Source organism: Cucumis sativus, chromosome 5 (assembly GCF_000004075.3).
Source record: "Cucumis sativus cultivar 9930 chromosome 5, Cucumber_9930_V3, whole genome shotgun sequence".
Lineage (NCBI taxonomy): Eukaryota > Viridiplantae > Streptophyta > Magnoliopsida > Cucurbitales > Cucurbitaceae > Cucumis > Cucumis sativus.
In genome coordinates, this window is record NC_026659.2 from 6114572 (window position 1) to 6138572 (window position 24001).

Here is a 24001-nt window from a genome sequence, read left to right on the forward strand (position 1 = left end):
CTTAGGGAAGCTTGAGTTCTCAAGAGAACTAGAATCTTAGTGTTTACTAAGTTAATTCTATAATTGTCATTCTCATTTTAAGTGCACACAAATAGATACACATTATAATCATTTGACTTTGCCTATATCCTAGACATAGTATCACCAAATTGAGTTACCAACTACTATGTGTCACTATTGTTTCTCTTTTTTTTATTAGTTTTACGCTTGTCTCTATACATGCTAACATGCTAGGACTTATTTTGCAATATTCTTACATCTGTAAAAGAAACCCATTTCAAATTTTCTAACTCCGAATTAGTAATTTCTCCGTGGATCATTACTTTTTTAAAAAAGATTAATAGATTTTATATGAAATCATTTTTAAAACACGGCAATGCAAATGATAGCCTACAAATAAGAACTGCAAATGCAATACAATACAGTTTAGTGAAACATTCCACGAAATTAAGAAATGTATTCATTGCCTCCAAAAAAATAAAAGTATTGAAGATAACTTTTCTTCATGTAATACACTCAGTGTTTGATTTAAATAGAGCCTATGGAGAGAAATCATAACTTACAAAATGAATGAAAGGTTAAAAACAATATTCCTTTTGACAAATTCCAACTCTATCGTTTTTATTTTACAAATTAAAGCTACAACTTGTGCCCTGTTGAATGACGCGAGGCTTGACCCAATTCTTCACCGAGCTTGAGTAAGGAATCTGCTACTTCTCTTCCTGAGCTTGTGGAGCATATTGAGTAATTTCACTACACAGAATCTACTCGTTTCCCAAGCCATAAGTATACTCTATACTCTACAAAACTAGTAATTAGTAAACAGTTCCCACCAACATTGACTAATGGCTGCTAACATTACCCTAAGAATGATGCAGCTCACAAACAAACAGAGATATAAACATTTCTATTGAAGACTGAATTGCTCACTACCATTTCTTGGTCAGAGATGAATCTCAAAAGCCTGAAACTCAAATGGCAGCCAAGTATCGAAACCACCCAATTATGCTTTATATTTCATTGAGACAAACTGCATTCCAATTGCCTAAGCCTCGTACCCGGTTGGTTTAGTCCACAACCAATCAGCTCTTTACCATCTGAAGGAATGTGTACATACAACTCCACTCTTTTACCATTAACCTCATTCAGGAAGCATCCAAGCGCCTTAAGCAGAAAATAAAGCCTTGTCCATCTCAAGAATTGCATTTATATCGGTCCGTGGAAATAGCAAGTGCAACAAGGGGACTACAGATGATGATTGAAATTTGGGTTTTATTTTTCCTATGGCTGCCTTGATTAAAGATGAGTCTGGTATGCTATACCACTGAAGATACCAAGATAGGAACACTGAATTTCTCACTCCCTGGATATCTCCACTTGGCCACCTTCCGGAATCCAAGTAGTTGCGAAAATCGTATTTCAAGCCCTGACAATAACTTAGAATTTCTTCTACTCGCTTCCTGAGAGACCCCAAAAAATTAGATTGCACAATGCTGCCTCTTGAAGTGGTCAATTTTCCACTTAACAGAGCCTCATTATATGCTATTGCAAGCTGCAAGAAACATAAAATAAGAAATCACACTCTATCATACATATAGATATAGCTGTTACTCATCAGAAACTAAACACAATTTACTAATTGGGGGAGAAGTTAGCGACTCAAAGATGTGCCATCAGCAGCAAATACAAATTGTAGAAGTTCCACATATTTTGCAAGTTTAATTAGCGATAGTATGATAGGAGATCAACAGTTTCTAGGAGGGGGAGGGATCTTATAAAATGTAAATACAAGAAAACTTTACTTTATGAGATTTGGTATAGTAAGTTAGTAACCTATAAGAATCAAATGGGAGTAAACTTATGTTTCTTTGATTATTTCTTCAATTGATGTTGAAGCCTTTGTAAAGTGCAGTTAGGCTGAGGTTAAAAGAATAGTAAGATCATAAGTGGTAACAAAGTGATAAACTAAAATATGCTAAAAGAAATCGGGATCAGAAAGCATAAGCAACCATTGGCTGAATACAAGTTTAATACATTTCAAACTACGAGCAAAAAGAAGAGAACAAAGAATTAAGGGAACAGTCCTGAAGTGAAGGAAGCCTAAGTTCTAGGGAGAGCGGAAAGTTTCTCGAAAGCTTTCAGTTTTTAGTTCTCCATTTTTTAGTTCAATGGAAACTTCCATTCCTTTATCAAATTGCAACCAACTTTTTAATTCATCCCAACATCAGATGCAGATTACTTCAATCTTTTATAGATAAACAAGTCTAATGGATGATTGAGTTCGCATAAAGAAAGTGAACCTTTAGGTCAAATATACAGAGTGAGTCACCAACAATAACTTCACCGCCCTTTGCCTGATCAATCATCATGGATACTGTTGTGTATAATGACAAATAAACCTGCATTGGGGTAAAACAAAACCAATTTCAGAAGAGTTAATTTTAAAAGAATGTGTTGCAACATCAGTTCATTGGAAAGCTTTACCAGACAGCACTTCTCTACAAAATAGATGTGTTTCAAAATAGTATGGACTTCAAATAAGAAGTAACGTGCCTTCATATTCACTCAACTTGGAAGACAAAATAAATACAGATCCACTAGAAACGGTGAAGTTTTCAACTTTTCAACATACTGTCCTTACCTGTAAAAGAGCTGGTCTGTCCTTGCTCACACACTCAAACAAAACTTGCAAGCAAAATTCCTGAAAATCAACGTCCAATCTGCATTCATTTGTTCACCCATTTATTATAGATACCTTTGGTTCAATAAACATAATAATTTGGAAGGAGAAAAAGTACTCAGCAGAGAAGACCAATAGGATCAAAAGACAGAAAACTGGGATCTATATGAAGTAGAATTTGTTTCCTTCTCAAAAAAAAAATGAAGCAGCATTGTTGACAGATCAAATCTGCAAGTTTTTCCGCAGATAGCTAAACAACCTCGTTGTTAGATGGTTAGCTGATTCTATTCAAAAGCATAATTCTAAATGAAATCCGATGTGTAATGTGGATCTCATTTTGGTGAATTTGACAGTGGTGTCTATGCAGCCTTTATGGATAAGCCTATGGACCACTTTTTAGTAGATTATTGAAGGCAGGCCTTTTGAATTTCTCATGCATGGCTTTGATGGTTTTATTTCTAGAGAAATTTTTCATTCAACATTAACCAAGTCAATTTAATTTGGCTTTATTTTCAACCTTCATTCGCAGTCAAGGCGCTAAAACCTTTGAACAAGTTCTTCCTTCTGTTGGAAGTCTCTTCAGTTGGAAGTATCTTTTGTCTCATAAAATTTTGAAGTGGTATTAAAATCTCATAGTTTTTGAAGTATTGGTCTCACTTTGGTATTTTGCATTGTCCTTGTTGATCTTATATTTTCCCATGTATATTCTCCCTTGTTATTTTCTAGTATTTTGAGCATTAGTCTTTTTTCATTGCTTCAATGAATAGTTTCTTTTCCATTTAAGAAAAATAGACACCTAAAACAAAGAGGTGAATAAACTATGAAAATCTGGATATACTAAATAGTGAACACACTGAGGAAATCTACCATAATACTAACTAGCTTACTTGCCTTCCATCCCATGAAGGGTCACAACACAGCTGTGCAAACGCAATCAAACTGGGGTCTGAAGAGAAGGTACCAATCAATTGATCTACGCTTGCATAGCTAGGTCTGCTAGGGCCACCATTACACAAATTGCGTGATGAAAGACCCCTGGACCCAAAAACCTGAACAGAGAAAATTTAGTTATCCACAACAATAGGCCAATAGAACTTTTGCATGCAAATGATAAACTAACCTTGTGCATCACTCGTGACAACAATGACTGACAACCTATAGGGTCGTCAATGTATGAACAAGCTCCGACTTTCTGCTTGATGTATAAAACGCCAGAACTAAATGGATTATTCTTATCCCCAACCTTCCACCAAGGTTTATCTATTGGAAATGTAAAACACTTAGATTTGAAAGAGAATCAAAATATCACATTCATTCACTAAAGAAATATATATACAAGATACAACTGTGACCAAATAAGGAAAGTGTAGAAAAAGCTAAAAAGGGAAAATAAAACAAACATATTTACAATAACAGAATTATAACACTCTCCCTTAAGTTGGAGCATATATGCTAATCATGCCCAACTTGTTACATAGATAATCTATACATGTTCCATTCAATGCTTTCGTAATGCTTTCGTGAAGACATCTCCTAGTTGTTCTCCAGTCTTCACATATCTTGAAGATAACAAACCTTGTTGAATTTTCTCATTTACAAAATGACAATCAACATTAATATATTTAGTCCTCCCAAGGAACACTGAATTAGATGCAATATGAAATGCTACTTGATTATCAAATCAAAAAAAATTTGGTGTGGTGATTTGAAATCCCAACTCAACAAGAAGTTAACGTATCCAAATCAATTCACACACAGACTGTCATTGCTCTATATTTTGATTCCACACCAGGAAGTGGCACCAAATTTTGCTTCTTACTCTTCCAAGAAATCAAATTACCACCAACAAAAACATAATATCCTGAAGTTGATATTCTGTCTTCTTTAGATCCTTCCAAATCTGTGCCCGAGAAACATTCAATAATAGTATGACCATAATCCTTACACAATAAACCACGCCTAGGAGCAGACTTCAGATAACACAAAATCTGTTCTAAAGCAGCCCAATGATCAACAGTAGGGCATAACATATACTGGCTCATAATACTTAAATAGGCTATGTCAGGCCGAGTCATTGTAAGGTAATTAAGTTTTTCCACTAACCTCCTATATCTTTCAGGATCTTGTAGCAATTCTCCATCTTTTGTGAGCTGTAAGTTGCGCATCATTAGGGTACCATATGGCTTACCCATAGCTTCCATGTTTCAGTCAACAAGTCAAGTACATATTTTCTTTATGATTGTTAGTGATATATAATTAATTTTGCCTTCAACCACAAGCTTAAGTTTTTGGTGAATTAGTGAATTAATATGGTATCAGAGAGGGTGGTCCAGGGAGATCCGGTGTTCAAGCCCCTGCATTGTCGTTTCCTCCCCAATTAAAATTGATTTCCACTTGTTCGGCCTTTCAAATATTTCAAGTCCACATGTGAGGGGGAGTGTTGGTGATATATCATTAAATTTGCATTCAACCACAAGATTAAGCTCTTGGGTGAATTGGTGATTTAATGACGATAATACTATTCTTTTCTTGCTTCTTATTACCTCAATTCCTAGGAAGTATTTCAACATGCCCAAATCTTTTGTTTGAAATTGGTGACGAGAAAAGTCTTTAGCGACTAGATACTTAAAGCATCATTACCAGTAATAACAATATCATTAATATATCCAACTATTTTGATGCATTCAACTTGTGTTCAAATACTTTTGACATCATAGGAATCATCTCCAACATGACTACTGGTTTCTTGTCATCCATTACCTCCAAATACTGATCAAAATTTAAAGGAAAACTGTGTTGAAACAAACCTTAATTTTTCAAAGACATGTTTTTCTTTGAACAAACCACAAACAGTGAGTATAGCCCACCAAAACTAAAACACCACCAAAGGGAGGAAACAACCCCATCAAAACCCTTAGAAAACCAACTGGAAAGAACGGAGCGTGCGCCAGCACGTGGATTTAGCAGCAAAGGAAGGGGCCGCTCGTGAGCCTCACATGCTAATCAGATGACTTCGAAATTTTGGGGTTAGGTAGATTGGTGGCTGGCCTCCTCTTTGGACTGGGTGCTGTTGAAAAAAGGTGAAGAAAAAGAAGAATGAACTTCCGGCGGCAGCGGCTGAAGACGGCAAACAAAACCGGTGACGACGGCAGTGGACAAAAGTAGAAACCCACCCCTCCACAAAAACCAAGATGTAACACAAAAGGTTCTATATTCTCAAATCCTACTCGAAACTCTAATTTTCTCGAACACTCTAATACCATGTAAAACACTTAGGTTTGAGGGAGAATGAGAATATTACATTCATTCACTAAAGAAATATATATACAACTCAAGATACAATAGTGACCAAATCAAGAAAGCGAAGAAAAACCTAAAAAAGGAAAGTATGACAAACAGATTTACAATAATAGATTTTTTTTTTTTTTTGATAAGAAATGAACATTTCATTGATAAAATGAAAGAACGGGAAAACCCAAGCACCTAAAGGTGATTACAAAAGGAGAGCCAATTAGCAACTAAGACTGAAAAGCTAAAGTTCTTAAAAGTGTGCCCAATTTTGCACCAATAAAAAGCTGTGGATAAAGCAATGTCAAAGAAAAACTAAAAGATGAAAAAAAGTCTTGAAATAGGCACCTATAGTAATAGAATTGTAACAGGAAAAGAATAGAAAATTAAGTATCCGATGCATCAAAGAAGAAAATAAAACAGCAAATACCATGAACGGAAGTTATGGGAAAACAATAAAGGTAAATTTTGCGAAAAAGAAAATGAATTGGTGTGTACACAAGAGAGAACTGAAGTCATCCACCAACCTTCTGGGGAAAGTTCCATAACTTGAGGCCAATATCGAGGACTACATATGCGTAGGTTCTTTAACTGTGAGAACAAATAAAAGTAGACATTTAATTTCAAATGAAAGGGATAATGCAGGTGCTTTCACATAACTTATTCAACAAACCACAGAAACAGTGATATTATTGGTGATCCTCCATCCTACACAGAGATATCTACAGGTGTTTATGTGTGGCATACATCAAGACATTGAGAAGGGAAATGACTAGAAACAATTGAGAAATAGTGTGCAGATCAGTCAGCTTGCATACAAAACATTAGAACTTACAGTAGCACGTTCAGGTAGAAGACAAGGGGTAATCTCACAGAATGTAGTTTCGGCATAATGCTCAGTTTCTGTTACAGTGATTTCAAGAGGAGCATAGACTGGCAGACCAGTGTCTACATCAACAGTCTGAATCCAGCGAGCCTCAGTTGCAAGAACATACAAGTGTCGGAATGCCTAACAAGAGAACATTTCAGTAAAGGACGCTACTGATAAAGATTTTTTAATAAGAAACCTGAATATATATTGCTAGGGAAAAAAGGATAACTGCTACAATTAGGAAACACAGGAGAAAGACACACGACAACTTTTTTAAGTGACTTCACAATATGCTGTAACAAGTTTGAGCCTCTTTCCATTGAATAAATACCTACGAGAACTGCCTGTGTTTTGAATATAAAGCTACAAAGTGGTCTCAATCTCTACTTTTATGTACTATATACATTTCTGTGTTACATAATGTGAGACAAGATATGAGAGAATGTTTTATTCCATTCCAGCACTTGAATAACATAAGCTATGCCTATACTCAAAACTAATATGGAGCAAAAGTACAATAAAGGAAAAGATACTTATAACTCCTATTTAGTATTCACATCAATATACATGTTCTAAGTTCTAACAACACATAGAACTAATGAAGCATGAATACTTAAGTTTTGGAGAACTCAGAACACACGTGCAAATAATTATCAGACACTTGGACTAAGAGCATGCAAATTATCATTTATTCCTTTTATTTGTGCCTCTTTGAAAATTTTGATGGGCATGATTCATAAAAAGAGATATAAAAGAAGATATTTTTGGAAATGAAACTATTTTGTAAAGCCTTGTCCCATGATTTTCATCCTGAGTTGGTGATCAATAATTATTTTTAAACTGCAGGCTACCAAAGTGGATCAGGGAAAGAAGGTTTTTGTAAACATCAATAAAACATTACACATTACTTACTATACAGCCATTTATAAGCAAAAATAAATTAGTAAATACTATCCAATGAATAATTATACCTGGAGGTGACATCGGTTGTCATTTGGGCCAGTAGGTAAGCGTGGGTAAAGAGTTATCAGCAACGCAGCAACAGCACTGTTACTGGTTGAGAACGTCCGTGTACCACCCCCAAGAAACAAGAATCCAATAGCTAAGCTTACCTGAAGATAATCTAGAGTTTCAAATTCTATGACTCAAATAAAATAATAATAATAATAATAATAACAATAATAATAATTTAAAATATACATATATATACATACATACATACATATATATATATATATATATATGAGTATCCTGATCTTGAGTCAGTAGTTGGCTCCACTTACCCAATTAGCAATGAGAAAGCACTCAATCTTACGAATACCATGACCTTTACATATGATGCACATCAAAGTGCAACACTCAAATAACATAAAAATTATTGTAGGTGAGGCAAACGGCAGACTCACAAGACTTATTTTGATGAAAGAACTTGACTTTCATTTAGAAAAAATGAAAAATACAAAAGTATACAAAAAGCAAAAGCCCACAAAAGGGAACCACACTGTAAAATGGGGCTCTAGTCAAGAGCAACAATACCAGGTGAGTAGTTATAAAAGAGCCTAGAAAGAAAGGTTTAGAGAGAAACAAAAAATCATGAAAACCACCCTTTATGAAGCAGAAAAAAAATAGAAGAAAAAGAAAGACAGATGGAGGGAAAGCTCCTCAATCGACTGTATCTCCCATGGTTGATAAAACTGAATTCGAACACCAAAAAGAAACTGCTCCAAATTGTGCAAGCAAAATCACAGCTCCACATGATAAGCTCCAGATCATTGTTGCCCTCTTGCAGAAAATACAACACAACAGACCAACCACTAAAGACCCTCTACCCAAAATAGAATCTAAGGTGTTCACTCATCCATTCAGCACTGGCCACACAAAGAACTTAACCTTCTTGAAAATTTTCACCTTCCAAACCAAGGAAAAAATAGAATCCCTCGCTGAGGAAAGGATTGGATAAGCACCAAAAGGAAAAACAAGAAAAACTTTTTGAAAGACCCGAATTCCAAAGGCATGAATCTCTCCTTCTGGATCTCAATTGAAACGAGAAGGGGAGGAGAGTAAACAGAAACATCTGACATTTCCTTATCAAGTAACATAGCAGTTAAGTGATTGGTGTTGAAATAGAATGTCAAAATTAGGCAAGTATTTGTTTCACAGGGAGTCACATATTCCAGTAGTTCTTTCAACTAATACTTTGGAGAAAAGCTTTAGTAATAATGACTTTTGTTGCTTTTTATTAGCTATAAATATTTTAATTAGGTGTAATTATTAATGGATTTGTTTTATTTTTGTTAAAGTTTATATGTAACTATAGGACCATATTACTCTTTTTGTCCTTTATTGTAATTTAATAGTCTTTAGTTAGGGTGTCCGTGCATGCCTATAATATATTGAACTCTATTGTATAGGATGAAGTAAGGGGAGTTATCTCATATTTTGCTCTAACTTCACCGTGGTATCTGAGCGATCTAGAGTTTAGAACATATATCTTTGACGGCTACATTCCATTAGGGTTTAAGTTTGGGTAACAAAGTTCGAGTTGTCGTGTGTTGCCACCGCCCATCTCAAAAGGAGCGCTACAACCGTCCACCCCTGCCTGAGTTTGCAGCTCATCAGAAGAAACCACGCGTGAGCTTCATGCGCCGTAAGAAGAGGTTGTCTCGTCCCCCACAGCCGGCAGGTGGGAGGGTTTGTGCTCTGTTGGTTATGTTCATCTCCATTTGTGGTTTCCGGTTAATTCGTGACTTCAATTCTGTTAGAGTTACTGGCCTTGGCCCATAGGGAGGTTTGCTCTAAATAGTTTTCCTTGTTTATCTCACTGTATTATTCTATTTATTCCCCCCTCTTGTACCTTTTGTAATTATCACAAAATAATAAGAAAAGTAAAATTGTGGTTTTTTTTTCGGTACTCGGATTTCCACGTAATTCAATGTTTTCATTGGTTTATCGCTTTCAATATAGTACCAGAGCGAGGTAACAAAGAAACCCTAGACAGTGTATAGGTGAAACCCAAACAGAGATAGAAGTTGCCGTCGCTGACGCTGCCGCCATGGAAAAACTCCTTCATTAGATTCAGAGGACGTCAGCAGTTACTTTGGGCCACCCTTGGAGCAGTCCGCACAACCCAGCACTGCAATCAGCCGCCCATGTGCCACCGTCGAATGTGTCCATGAACCAGTCTGTTTTCTCCCCTCTGTCATCCCAAGTCCAGCCACTATACCCTTCCAGCAATCCACACCTCCACGCATCACCGCTGCCCTTGGTTCACACGACACTGCCTTTTCATGCCTTACAGCAACCGCATATTCATGGTTCCAAGATTGATCGAAGGTCTACTTAGTTTGGTTCTGAAGTTGGTGAATCATCGGCACAATCTAAATCAGCTGAACTATTGATGAATTCAAAGAACCCGATAACTTTGCTCCCTAATTTGTCTTCGAATTATATAACTGGCTCTCTGGCACATGGAAATTTTCCAGGGTAGAAATTGAATGGTCAGAATTATTTTTCGTAGTCCCAATCGATCAACATTAAGAATCTTGAGAGTTTGTTACAAGGTAGTTATAGGAAAGTTGTTACAAAAACAATTAGAATGGTTAACTGTTTTAACTATCTTATCTTATTCTACTTAATACATCAGTTTATGACCTCACCCACAGTGGACCATTGGGATGCAGTACAACAAATGCAATGTTACCTTAAGGCTGCATCCAAATGTGGGGATCTTATATAAAGGTCATGGTCATATGAACATTGAATGTTTTTTAGATGTTGATTGGGCAAGATCAAAAGAAGACGAAAGATCAACTTTTGGGTATAATGCAATTTGGTTTTGTGGAAAAGTAAAATGCAAAATGTAGCTTCACGTTCAAGTGTTGAATCCGAATACAGAGCTATGGCACAAGCAGTGTGTGAAATAATGTGGTTACATCAACTCTTGATTGAGTTGGGTTTTAATACTACAATTCCGACTAAGTTGTGGTGTGACAATCAAGTTGCTCTCCATATTGCATCTAGCCCAGTATTTCATGAGTGTACTAAACACATGAAATTGATTGTCATTTTGTTCAAGAAAAAATACAACAAGATTTGGTGTCTACTGAATATGTAAAGACTGAAGAACAATTAGGAGATTTCTTTACAAAAGCTTTGAATAGAGTTCGAATAGAGTACCTATGTAAGAAGTTGGGCATGATTAATATATATGCTCCAGCCTGAGGGGGAGTGTTAGAGTATAGATGTAACTATAGGAGTGTATTAGTCTCTGTTCCTTCATTGTAATTGACTAGTCTTTAGTAAGGGTTTCCATGTATGACTATATATTGAACTCTATTGTATAGAATGAAGTAAGGGGAGTTATCTCATATTTTGTTATAACTTCAACAATTTTTACTTTTATTCTTCTTTCCTTTATTGTGGCGTTAAGAATGCTACACGTTGTACTTATTTCACGGGAATATAAATATTTGATTCAATTCAAATTAACGTATCAGAGAAGGAGGCCAAATATTTTATTCTATTTAAATAAACAGATCATAGTAGAAGGTCTTGCATTTGATCTTTATATTTTCTCCAATTAATTGATTTTTTATCTGTGGGGTTTTCTACAGATTTTCAAGCTCACAAGTATGAGTGTTCCAGTAATGATATAGTTAAATTTATCGTAATCCAGTAGCTTAAGTGTTTGGGTTGATTGATGACTTAGCTTGACCACATGCATGATGAAATGACTAGTTTACACCCTTTATCATTAAAATTTTACACATGTATAGTTGATTACAAGGATCTTCTGTATTAGGTCTAAAATCTATTAGCTCGTTGTATTTTTATTGTGTACTCTCTTGTCTCGGTTTATGTTGTATCTATTCTTTTAGTCTTTTTTGTTCTTGGTATATTTCTCTTGTACTTTGAGCATTAGTCTTATTATTATTAACAAAGAGGCTCGTTTCCATTTCAAAAAAAAGTATAGAAGTCAAGATCCAAATTAGCTTAGAAAACTTACTGCCATCTGAATGCCATAGTTAGCATGACCATCGGTAGAATTTCTACTGCGCAAGAACCTTAAGAGACGAAAGGTTTGTAAATTTCCAGAGCCAGCCATTACCTGTTCACAAAGTCATTGGCTGAGATTGTAAATTCTACATCTTTTTAAATAAGGGATTGGAAACAAAGAAAGCTTCTGCATACCACGGACAAAGAAAGAGCAATTAAATGGACACACGTCTCCAAAGTGCCTCGATCAATGTAGCGAGACAATCCCTTTGGGAAGGGATTTTCCTTTTCTATGGATACAGGCTTGATCTAAACACCAGGAAAAATGTCATAAAACAATTAAATGCTTAGAGGTGCAACAGCTAGTTCTGTGTCTGACCTCATTTAGAAAGTAGACAGCATAGTTATAAAGCAACTCCTGAGCGTCTCCATTCTTTGTACCAGCAAACCTCAAACCTGGCCCAGAACTAACCATTATGAACTTCAAGTTTAACCGATGTAAAATGCTCTGGTCTCACAGTAATTTAAAGTAGGAAGTCATATTCTAAAATTCTTGAATATGCATTTGATCTAAAAAAGGCTAGAACGATTGGAAGAAGCTCTGACATAAAAATTCAGCAACAATACAGAATAACATGAATAACATAAACATGCAGATGAAAAGAAAATAAGGCATACACATGTTTGTAGTTACATGCATGTTCCATCCAGTTATACGATGCTCCCCAGATGTATACTTCCATGTGAGTTATATTACAAGTCTTAGTGAGATTTAAACAGTCCACATAAATGTGAAAATTGTTCGTCATAATAAATCCATAAAAATGACATCTTACCAAGAGAAATACATGCTCCAATTATTATGTTGACATAAGCTTGAACAAATGCTTCGGCATCCAATTCATCAGTATCATTTTCATCACCCTTGAGGCACTTGACAACACTCTGAACAATTTCAGGAATCTGAGATTCGACCCAATTTCTGGATGGGTGAACCCTATAATAGTTCATGTCATCAAAATATGATCTTAATGATGGAAATAGGCTATCTGATTGGTGCAAATCTCACTGGAAATTGTTACCTGCTCCACATGATAAGATTTCTAGCTATGACACGAATCATGATAAAGTCAGGTCTCACATATTGCAAGTCAAAATTTGTCTGAGGGATAGACAGCTTTGACATAATCGCAACAGATTCAGTCTGTCAGATACACAAGCAAAGGAGAAAGCAACTTTAATTCAACTTAGGAATAAAAATTATTTACTATCTTGTTTCAAATCAGCAAACAGAAGCTGGTTTTGGATAATTACTTTCAAGAACATCAGCGCAAGAGCAATTGTTGCTCCAGGAGCAGTGACATCAACATTGACCACAGTTCCATCCACCATCTAAATGAGAAAAATAAAAAAATATATATATATTACATATTGCTTGCCCGGTAATTACTCACATAAGTACTTCATTGACAATATGTATATGAAAGATAATTTTAGAGAACAAAGGGTATAAGAATCAACCTGTGTGATTATACGGTTATGCTCCTCTGTAGAGAAAAGTGAAATTTCTGGCTAAAAAAATAAGGTAGGGCCCAATTCAGATAAACTATGAAATCAATACCTTGCACATTTTTTAGTTTACGAGAAATACAAATAACAAAATAAAAGATCAAGTGCATGAAACCCTACATTACAAACTTCTTTTCCACCAATGTAGTTGAATAATCGATCAACTATTGAATCTGTAAAACCAACTGAATCCTTGCCTCGACCTTCGATTGACAGATGAAAATTAGTACTTTGCAATGACAGCTTCAGTTGTCCAACTAATAATGAAAATTAATCATACCCAGTGCAACAAGACCCAAGGAAAAGCCTGCTGAAACAGCATAACCCTCCCGTTCAAGAACATTATCACCCCCACTTCGTCGGCCTATTTCTCCCTGTACCATAAATATTGAACAGGTAAAAAGAAAAACAAACAAACAAATAGGCACTGAGATTTTCTTTATTTCTAATATATATAATTAAAAAAAGAGAAGATAAATCAAACTAGGTATAACATATAAAACCCTTACCTCGCCTTTAAAAAAAACAAGAAAAGAAGGAAAAAGGAAAGATACGTGAAGCCGCAGGGCAAATAAGTCACCATAACGTGGAACTTATTAAACCACCAATTCATCCAAAAGCTTAAGCTTGTGGTTGAAGGCAAATTTAATTATATATCACCAACACTCCCCACCAACACTCCCCCTCACTTGTGGGCTTGAAATATCTGAAAGGCCCAACAAGTGGAAATTGATTTTAATTGGGGAGGTAACGACAATGCAGGGGCTTGAACACAGGACCTCCTTGGACCACCTGCTCTGATACCATATTAAACCACCAATTCATCCAAAAGCTTAAGCTTGTGGTTGAAGGCAAATTTAATTATATATCACCAACACTCCCCACCAACAGAACTAATTTTTTTTCTTTTTTATTAATGAATAAAACAACACTCTCTAACTAATGAATGGAAATAATGTATTTAAAAGAAATCCCAGAAAATACCAAAAGTATCTGCATTGTTTGTGGATGTGCTGATCCTTCGTAAAGAAGTCCCAAGGACATTAGAGCTGCTGACTGGATAAAGAAAGAGAATACATGGTCAAAGCTACTAATTTCTATCCACATTTGTCAAGTAAGGTACAACAGATACGTAAACTTTAGACAATGGCATTGAAAGAGATGCAGTCAATAATCGTGGGTTAATATTTGTAGACAATAACATGTGTACCTGCAGAAGTGTTGGCAACTCCAACTCTGAGTAGGAATATGGATGGCGTGAAGGTATATGAACGTAAAGAGACTGACAGAAATACGGTAATATGTTATACTTTGTCAAGTAGTATATATAGGTACAAAAACTAATGCAACTGAAGAATATCGAAACAGGTAGTTCAGCAGTTATTACTTTTAAAACTACAGAATGAAAATTATAGCCTTGATTGTCTTTCAGCAGAAGCAAAGAAAACTGACAGCCAGACAAAAAGATTAAAGCAAAATCTGAATCATTGATTGAAACTAAGCATACACCTTAGATATTGAAGGTTGCATTGTACCCCTGTAAGAGGCAGCCAAGCCAAGCATCAATCCCACTGTTGTGGCTTCATGTTGCTAAAGAAAAGTTGACAAAGCAAATTATAACAATCAAGGTCAAAACAAACGGTAATTTAAGTGAAATTATGGCATTATTATCCAACAGTGTACTCAGTTGCAACATGCAGCAATACATAAACAAGATATATATAAAAAGAAAGATCAAAGGAAAAAGTAACTCCTCTAGGAGAAAATAAATCTGGAGAAAAAACAAGATAAAGCCACAGCAGTAGGCATGGAGTTTGCCAGGTCCAAAAGTGACATTCTTGTGAACCAAAGGGAGTATATCCTTGATCTGCAAAAAGAGACAGGTTTACTTGGTTGCAAGGTAGCACAAACTCCAATCTGAAATTGTGAAGCTGCAACCAAGAATGAGATAAAGGAAAGAGAAAAGTATCAAAGACTTGTGGAGACTCATATATATCTCTCACACGCGTCGCGACATCGCTTTTGCAGTTAGTATGGTAAGTCAGTTCATGCATGCTCCTGGACCAGCTCACTTTGATACAGTTAATAGAATCCTAGAATATTTGAAAGGCACTCCAGGAAAAGGCATATTGTTTCAAACACATGATCATCTCAATGTTGAAGTTTATACCGATGCTAATTGGGCAGGTAGCATGACTGATAAAAGATCCACTTCTGGATACTGCTCCTTTGTTGGTGGAAATCTTGGTACTTGGCGAAGGAAAAGAGTGTGGTTGCAAGAAGTAGTGCAGAAGCAGGATTTAGAGCTTTAGCACATGGTATTTGTAAGAGTATATGGATAAGAAGATTGTTGGAAGAATTGAGATTCAATCATACAATCCCCATCCGCATTTACTATGATAACAAGGCAGCAATTTCCATTGCCCACAATCCAGTCCATGACAGGACGAAACATATTTAGTTTTCCATTCTCATAAAACAATAATACATTGAATAATTTGAAAATATCATCCTTGAGAAGATCCTAGAATTTGAGAAGATCCTAGAATTTGATAAAGAACTCTACTGAGAATCCATCCAGGCCTGGGGCTTTGTTTCTTCCCATTGACTTTAGAGCTGTCCTAATTTCCAGCAAGCTGAATTTTGTAGTGAGTTTTTTATTCTGATCCCCTGAAACTACAGCCCAGACAAAAGTGGAAGGGAAGGTACCTGCATGATCAGATTTCTGGGAATGAGGTAGTGGGGATTCCTTGATCATTAACTAGCTCGGAAATCAGACGTCTTCCTTTCTTTGCCTACAAGAAAATGATGAAAAAGCTCATATTTTCATCCCCCAATTTCAGCCAATTCAACTTACTTTTCTGGATTAAATCTCTTTCCTCCCTTTTATATAGAGCTAGCACGTCTGCTTTGTAGGACAGTAATAATAGTTGATCCACTGTGGCCGTCTCCAGTTGATCATATTTGCTTTCTTCTTGTGCAATGGCTTTTAATAGGGTTTCTTCTTGACAAATCTATTCCTTTTTGTGATCTAAGTGCCAAGATTTGAGCTGGTCCTTGATGCTCGGGAGTTCATTTGATAATGCAAAACCCATCCATCCTAGCGGAGAGCTCAAGGATAAATAATTTTCAATCATTTGGCAGCACTGCTTGTCTAACAACCAACTGTTACAAAATCTGAAGGGGGGAGGCCCCCATTAGAATGCCCCAGCTTCTAGTAAAATTGGGAAGTGGTCTGAGAAGATCCTAACTTGTCGGTTTACTCTTGTGTTCGCAAATGCCTTATCCTAGTCAAAAGAAACTAAGAATCTGTCCAGCAAGGATCTTGAAGCTGTTCTTCCTTCTCTTGACCATGTAAACTTCCCATTCAATAAAGGAACTTCAATGAGTTTTGAGTTATCAATGAAGTTGTTGAATTTCCTCATGCCGCGCGTCATTCTTCCTTCTGGAAATCGCTCTCCCACTGATTTGGTCATATTAAAATCCCATCCCAAACACCAAGCTTCTGTGCAGTACCCAATAAGGGAAAGTAACTCTGGCCATGTGAAATTCCTCTCTTGTAATCTGTTGCTCCGCATATATTGGTTACCCAAACACAATGTTCTGCATTTAACTCACAACGATGGAGTTGGGGTGCACACATGATCGAGCAATTCAAGATGATAATTGGTTTGACTAATGCATGAGTGGGTTTTAATTATATGAACCACAGGACATATCAATCAGTAGTTTCTCGTTACAAAATAAATAAATAAAAACCAGAAGATGCCTTACCGGTGCATAGTATTGGTATATATCAGTAATTGTTAAAACACACAGATAACCGTGTAATCCTAGAGCAAGCAGAAGTCCAGCATGAACAGCATTGGGCTCCTCAGGTCTATTATAAATAATCCACGTCCTTGACATCTTACCCTGGAAATAAAAATGTTGAAGAATTGTTGGAGTCCACGGTATACAAAGCATACAATAAAGACTTGATCCAGAAACTTCAAATTCTTTTCATAAGAAAAATTGCTATTAACACTTTTCAAGGAAAAAAATATATATTTGTATGAACATCACAATTTACAAAAAAACAGACCAAGGAAAAGAGTAAGAAGAAGAGTTTGTACAATCTTTTTAAGTAATTTAGCTTATAGCCTATGTCCACTGTTACAATCAGCCAATCAAGATTTCATTCCAAGCACTTTGGAGGAGAAAAAAAAAATCAAAGCTATCTTCAATCATCAACTCTTTTAAGATCGTTCAACTGGATGGGGAGTAACAATATGTAATGTTGTAACTTACTCTGTTCCCTCTTCTTTGTTCTCAGACAATTATTCTATTTCAAATTTAATCAGGGTCGCATGAACTTAGTTCCACAATGCCACAAAGTTTGGCATAAGCTCTGCCATATAGGCCAGACCTTAGGCGAACACCCCTACCCAATGTGCTATGGGCCTTCTTGATCACCCAAAGTATATTTTATTTCAAATTTTTTATTTTCCCAAATTACTGCTGTTGAGATTGAAACGGACCATAGGAAAGCTAAATTTGCCAAAAATCTTTGGAACTCCAGCCAACTGGCATAAAGATCGTCTATTGAATAGAAAAACATGCACACACTTCAAGCATATATAAGAAATTGTCACTTAATATTCTCACAAAGGGACAGCTATGTATAAATTTATAAACGGAGGTGTGGAAATGAGAGAAATCACCTAATAGGCATGAATTTCTTATTTCTCAGCAAGTGTTACACGTAATGTATCCACAATGAGGTAAAATAAGAAACACAATGACACAATGGAAGAAAGAAAAGAAATGAATTAATTTCAACCTGGAGAGGGGCCAATCTTAGTCCAGCAGCAACGGCATTGTGAAACTCAGGCCACATCCTGATTTCTGCTACATTCCTGACATTCGGATCCAGATTAACCTGCAAAGGATAGGGGTGGAGCCATATGTTGACAAAAAAATATTTGAAAATCTTAAATCACCAATTAAGATTAAGTTGATGGGTGAAGGTTCTTAAATCACCATTGACCCAAAAGCTTAAACTGATAAATGCGGCAAATTTGACATATAATAACTAGCGATCGGCTCGAAATATGAAAAAAACCCAACTAGTGAAAATGAATATTAATTGAGAGAGGAAACAACGCAAAAGCTTGAACACAAGACATTTTGGACCACACTGCTTTACAACTATCTTAAATCACCGATTGGCTCCAAAAGTTTAAGCTAATGGGTAAAAAGGCAAATTTATATAAACATCTAGCAAAGATAAATTTAACTATATTATCTAATACTCCTCACTTGTAGACTTGAAATATGTGAAATACCCAACAAATGAAAATCAATATTAATTGAGGAGGAAACAACACCGCAGGGGGTTGAACATGACTTTCTAAACCAACCTATTCTGATACCATCTTAAATTACTGATTGACCAAAAAACTTAAGCTGATGGGTGAAGGTAAATTTAATTATATCACCTAACAACAAAATATTCCAATAAAGGGAAATAAATAATATAAATATGTCCATAGGACTAACACCTGTAGAAATAAATACAAGGTAAAGAGGAAATTTCCTTCTCGCAAAATATTTCTTCTTAGAAGGAAAAATCGCTGAATGGAGCAGATGCAAGTTTCCAATTTATGAGTAATGACTATCGTACTGAAGTATAAACTAGAAGATAAACTAAAAACATGATGCAAGATAATCATACTCGTACCGTTGCATTTTGTTGTGCAGGCAGCCTCCCTGCCAATACTAGCTTTGGGACTACAAAGGCCTACAGAAATATTTGACAGATCTATGCACCTTAAACAACATAAATAAACAAATCTATCCGAGCAGGCTTATGCATAATGAAAAAAGGGAAAACCTCTGTTAAAAGAGTATATATGGTTGCAAGGGTAAATGCACCACGGCCAAAGGGAAGGGAAGTCGTCCTTTGTGCAAGTTGCCAAAGCTGAGCCTTTAGAAACAAAGGAGAACAAAAATGAGGCTATAAATAGTATAATGGTGATATCATCATCATGCATGCATAAAAAACAAAAACGATCATGGTAAACGTAGAAATTGCAAGAGAATTTACAAGTTGTTCAGCGATCATTAACTGCTGAATAGTATAACTAAGGATTAGCAAATGGCGATTGATTTTAATTTCAGTATAACAAAAAACAGACCCATGCACAATAGAAAACACTGTACTGAGTGTAGTCTGACTGAGATAAATAACTCTCTGATCATGACAAGGGAAGCTAATAGAGAAAAAATGCTTGAAATTCCCCATTGAGTTTCTAAAGCTGTGTTCCTTAGTTATGATATATCCCCACAGTTGATCCTTCAAGGCTAAAAGACATAACCCAACATTAAAACCCTAGCCTCATTTATAAGAGAAAACCTGAACTGCCTAGAAAAATCTTAGACAAGGTTTTGACACCATGAAACTAATTCATCGTTATGAGTACACAATTGTAAATTCAAGCATTGAAATCACACATACACATATATATTCATCATTATGAGTAACCTCTTAGACTGCGCCATGATGATTAATTTTATACTTGAATTCGTCATTATGTAAAGGTAAAAATTTTATATTTGAATTTTAACCCATGAGACCTAGACAAGTAGAGCTTAAAACTTTAGCGAAAGACAACTGATCAAGTAAATGATTATTTAAGCTTTTTAATTATCATTTTCCATTACACCTAATTCAGAGTCCTATCTTTTTTTTTTATATCCGTGAGTGTCCGAGTCAACTTACGCGCATCTCGACTAATCTCACGGAACAACCCGCCTAACCTTACAACATTTAGGTGTCAAGGAAACTTGTAGGAAATTAATTCCTAACTAGGTGGCCACCATGGATTGAACCCATGATCTCTTAGCTAGTTATTAAGACTATACATCCCTTTTTACCACTAGGCCAACCCATGATGGTAATTCAGAGTTCTATCATTTAGAAGAAGAGATCAATTGTCAAACAAAAAATTACCTGTTGCAGGTCCTGATCAGAAGCACTAGGGTTAACAGATGTCTGAATTGCCACAGGTCTTGCGGAGCACAGAAGTCTTCTAACCTAGAAGGAAGAACAGCCATAAAAATCTAAGAAGAGATCATGATATTGGAATATTATTTCAATGCCAAGAAAGATCCAATCCAACCAGTCAATGGAATTGTTAGCAACCAAATATGCAAGAATGATGTTAGCTCAAGGAAAATAACACAAACATTATTGCATCAATAGGCATTAAGTGGCCATCAGATCCTAAATCCTAAGCAAATGTTCTTCCTTCTATGAAGATTTCAATATTCTTTGAGTCCAGCATAGAGTAAGACTGCCCTGTTCAAGAACTTCTCCTGCTCTTTTTCTCATTCAGACTAGAAAGAAGCTCCTTTCGATTGCTGCTATTTGTCGGGCTATCTGGCTCAAAAAAACAAAAAGGCATTGGTTTTGTGTGGCATAGAGCACTCCTTTGGTCAACTTAGGGAAGATGTTAACTACTTTACCACTCTGCGGTGGCTCTCATATCAAAATCATTTTGTAAATTGTAATTATCCTTTTACTTTGCTTCTAACGAATTGGGGAGCTCTTATATAAGTTTCATCTCTTTACAGTGTTTTCCTCATCAATACAAATACAACTCCTAGTTTCTTATCAAATATATACACAATGCATACAACATCAGAAACCAAAACACATACCTCATTTAATCTTAGGTCCCGACCATATTGCAACTGCGTGCTAGAGTTAAAAATATGCTCCATTCCATCGGTTGTAGATCCTTCAATAGAATCTGCATCCTCAATCTTGCCCGCATCCAATCCTGTTGTATCACAGACTGCTGAAGGAATTGTTACGGGATGCAGATGCAGCATGTATGGAGTGGACATAGAAATTAAATTCATATTTGTTTGTGTTTCAAATTCCTTATGTTTGCAAGAAGATGCCAAACTGGACATGGCCAAATCTTCCCGACCAAGAAGTGCATAAGCAGATGCAGGCCAATCATTTGGGGGAGATTCTCGGCACTTATCCAATGCCTGTGAAATTTAAAAGCAAAAAATTTTGGATAAGTAAAATATTGTGATAGAAGAGAATAAAAGAACCAATTGGGGACAGAACTCGATTCTTTTCAATAGAGACAAGAGGATATAGGGTTCACACTATACTAAATAACTTAAAAACATTTTTAAAAAGTAATGCCAAAAGAAATTCATCTTTCATTTGTTACCTAGAATAAATATGTGCATACATGACAAAAGTTAAAACCCTATTGACAGCACTACATGCCATTTCGATTAATACAATATGCATTCACTGCATCATTGTGTAAAGACCTCAACTAGAGGATTGTATACTGATATTAGTTAAGGGGTGTTACAATATCACTCCACATTCCAAGAGAGTGGTTCTCTCATTCAGCTTGGCTAAAACCAAAAGTATCCCTAACAATACACAAAATACATTTATATATTAACTCACTCATCAACCTAAGACCACAAAACAACAATATCCATTAAGTGGGTGAATTTCCCCTACTACCCCTACTAACATAAGTTTGTATTACAGGAGGCCAAACACGTTGAAACCGAAGCAATTAAATGCAAAAATTTCTATAAAACAGCGGTAAGAAAATCTCAAGCAAGGAAGCTGCACCTATTGAAGAACTTACATGTCTCAAGGGAAGAGATACACCGGAAGGTAATAGGTCCAGCTGCTGCTGCCCAAATGCCTCCCCAACCATTGCTAGAACCACAAGTTCCTCATTTGTGCTATGTGATCCCCTTGCAATGTTACAATAAACACCAGTAGAAAGTTTCTTCCCTGTCTGCTTTGAACCAGCTAGCAAACTATAGAACACGACTATCTTCCTTGCCCACCTTACCACAGAACTTTCCTCATTGAGAATTAAAGGTGGCAGGTCAATTAACTTAGCAGAACCATGACCATGTAGCAAACAATTTTCCAGCCATCTGAATAAACTAGGAGGCTTTTTCTGAGAATTTGTGAATATGCAGCCTCCAACTTGTTTAGCAAGGCAAGGGAAATCGCGAATGTAATGATCCAAATAGCTTTGCTGACCGAGAAACCATGAGATATCACATAACAAAGTAGACAGAAGTTCCAAATCCCTAGGAAAGAAATAATTAGGTAAGAATGTAGAACAAATGCATGGAACTAAAAAGATTTTGACTCATGCATATAAAAGGTCCCAATAAAACTACTACTGGAATTCTCTAAAAGAACAAAACCCTAACTTCATTTGATGGTGCAAGAATGATGAATTGTCTGGATGCAAAAAAAAAATTGTTTTATGTGCATATCAAAGAAGACACCCACCATCTTCGACATGAATAAAATAGGCAATTAATTCAGGTTATTAATAACAAACATCGAACTTTTTCACTTTTAATTGAATATCAAGAGTGGTCAAGGTTAAGCCAAATTGCACACACACCTCAACTAATCTCATAGGACAACTACATAACCCTAAAACATTTGGTTGTCAAAGAAAACTCATGGAAATCTTAATTCTCTTGTACTTTGAGTTCTATCATTAATAAAGAAGTTTGTCTCCATTTCAAACAAAAAAAACTCACAGAAATCTTAATTCTAGATAAGCGGCCCGTGGTCTTTTGAATCCTCCTTGTAGTTATTTTTATTGTTATCAATAAAAGCTTCATTTCTCATATGAAAGACTAAGAGCATGTTTGGTAAGAGAATTTGAATTCTCTCTGATATTTTCAAATTCACTGTGTTCAGCGGATATGCGTTTGGCAGACAATCTGAATTCTGTTTCTGAAAACTGTTTTCGGATTCTTTGATCCAAACATTGCAAATTCTAAAAATAATTTTTTATGTTTTCATTGTATCCAGAATTTGAATTTACATTTTAAAAAGAAAAATTATATTAAATACATATAAAAACATTTAAAAATACAATATGTCATGGAATAAACTAATTCATTTTTTTAAAATAATATGTATTATAAATTATATAATAAAACAAAATAATAATTATATAAACTTGTAGTTTAAATTACAAATTTGGTCCCTAGTTTTAAAAGGATAAAGTTTAGTCTCTATGGTTTAGAAATAGAATTTAGTCCTTTTGGTTTGGTAAAATCATAGAAAATAGTCTCGCTAGTAGGTCCCATTATAAAGATTGTCAAATCATAAAGCCTATATATGAGGTTTTATCAAACTAAAAGATAAACTCTTTCTCCAGACAAATTTTTAAACATATTATATTCGTAATAAATTGATAATAGCTTATTGTCAACTAAATCTTAGTGGATAAGTAAGACTAGTTTTATGATTTATAAATATACAGTATGAAACATATTTAAACATTTTTTTAAAACCAGAATCCAAATTTTGAATCTGCCACTAAACACACATTTGAAAACATAAAATACAACTTTGTTCTCATTGAGTCCCTTGTTTTCAAATTTCTGTTTTCAGATTCTCTACCAAACAGGTCCTAAGAAATCACACAAATGACAAAATCTAGGGTTTTGTGTTTATAATTTTGAAACGAGAAGCTGCAATTCATGCACCAGAAAGTATGAATAAAACTTTGCGGGAGTGACTC

The 24001-nt window shown here is 35.5% G+C and overlaps 1 protein-coding gene across 2 annotated transcripts in view; it reads right to left on the reverse strand.

The window, feature by feature from the left end:
• Nucleotides 1-430: 430 nt before the first annotated feature.
• Nucleotides 431-24001, reverse strand: part of LOC101222904 (anaphase-promoting complex subunit 1) — a 30988-nt gene continuing 7417 nt past the window's right edge. The window contains exons 11-37 of one of the 2 annotated variants that reach the window (XM_011656698.2): nucleotides 22079-22538; nucleotides 21108-21446; nucleotides 20398-20481; nucleotides 19279-19371; nucleotides 19126-19185; nucleotides 18226-18324; nucleotides 17178-17318; nucleotides 14913-14993; nucleotides 14614-14685; nucleotides 14388-14459; nucleotides 13684-13777; nucleotides 13524-13606; nucleotides 13356-13406; nucleotides 13149-13226; nucleotides 12917-13038; nucleotides 12671-12831; nucleotides 12214-12290; nucleotides 12030-12143; nucleotides 11845-11946; nucleotides 7811-7951; nucleotides 6804-6977; nucleotides 6496-6559; nucleotides 3801-3940; nucleotides 3572-3729; nucleotides 2642-2720; nucleotides 2301-2399; nucleotides 431-1552 (exon numbers count right to left, since the gene is read on the reverse strand). In XM_011656698.2, coding sequence (XP_011655000.1) covers nucleotides 1166-1552; nucleotides 2301-2399; nucleotides 2642-2720; nucleotides 3572-3729; nucleotides 3801-3940; nucleotides 6496-6559; nucleotides 6804-6977; nucleotides 7811-7951; nucleotides 11845-11946; nucleotides 12030-12143; nucleotides 12214-12290; nucleotides 12671-12831; nucleotides 12917-13038; nucleotides 13149-13226; nucleotides 13356-13406; nucleotides 13524-13606; nucleotides 13684-13777; nucleotides 14388-14459; nucleotides 14614-14685; nucleotides 14913-14993; nucleotides 17178-17318; nucleotides 18226-18324; nucleotides 19126-19185; nucleotides 19279-19371; nucleotides 20398-20481; nucleotides 21108-21446; nucleotides 22079-22538 — 3625 coding nt within the window. In that variant the 3' untranslated portion in view covers nucleotides 431-1165. Of the gene's footprint in view, nucleotides 1553-2300; nucleotides 2400-2641; nucleotides 2721-3571; nucleotides 3730-3800; nucleotides 3941-5316; nucleotides 5748-6495; nucleotides 6560-6803; nucleotides 6978-7810; nucleotides 7952-11844; nucleotides 11947-12029; nucleotides 12144-12213; nucleotides 12291-12670; nucleotides 12832-12916; nucleotides 13039-13148; nucleotides 13227-13355; nucleotides 13407-13523; nucleotides 13607-13683; nucleotides 13778-14387; nucleotides 14460-14613; nucleotides 14686-14912; nucleotides 14994-17177; nucleotides 17319-18225; nucleotides 18325-19125; nucleotides 19186-19278; nucleotides 19372-20397; nucleotides 20482-21107; nucleotides 21447-22078; nucleotides 22539-24001 lie in introns of those variants that run through there. The other variant, XM_031885337.1, reaches the window with a different exon arrangement.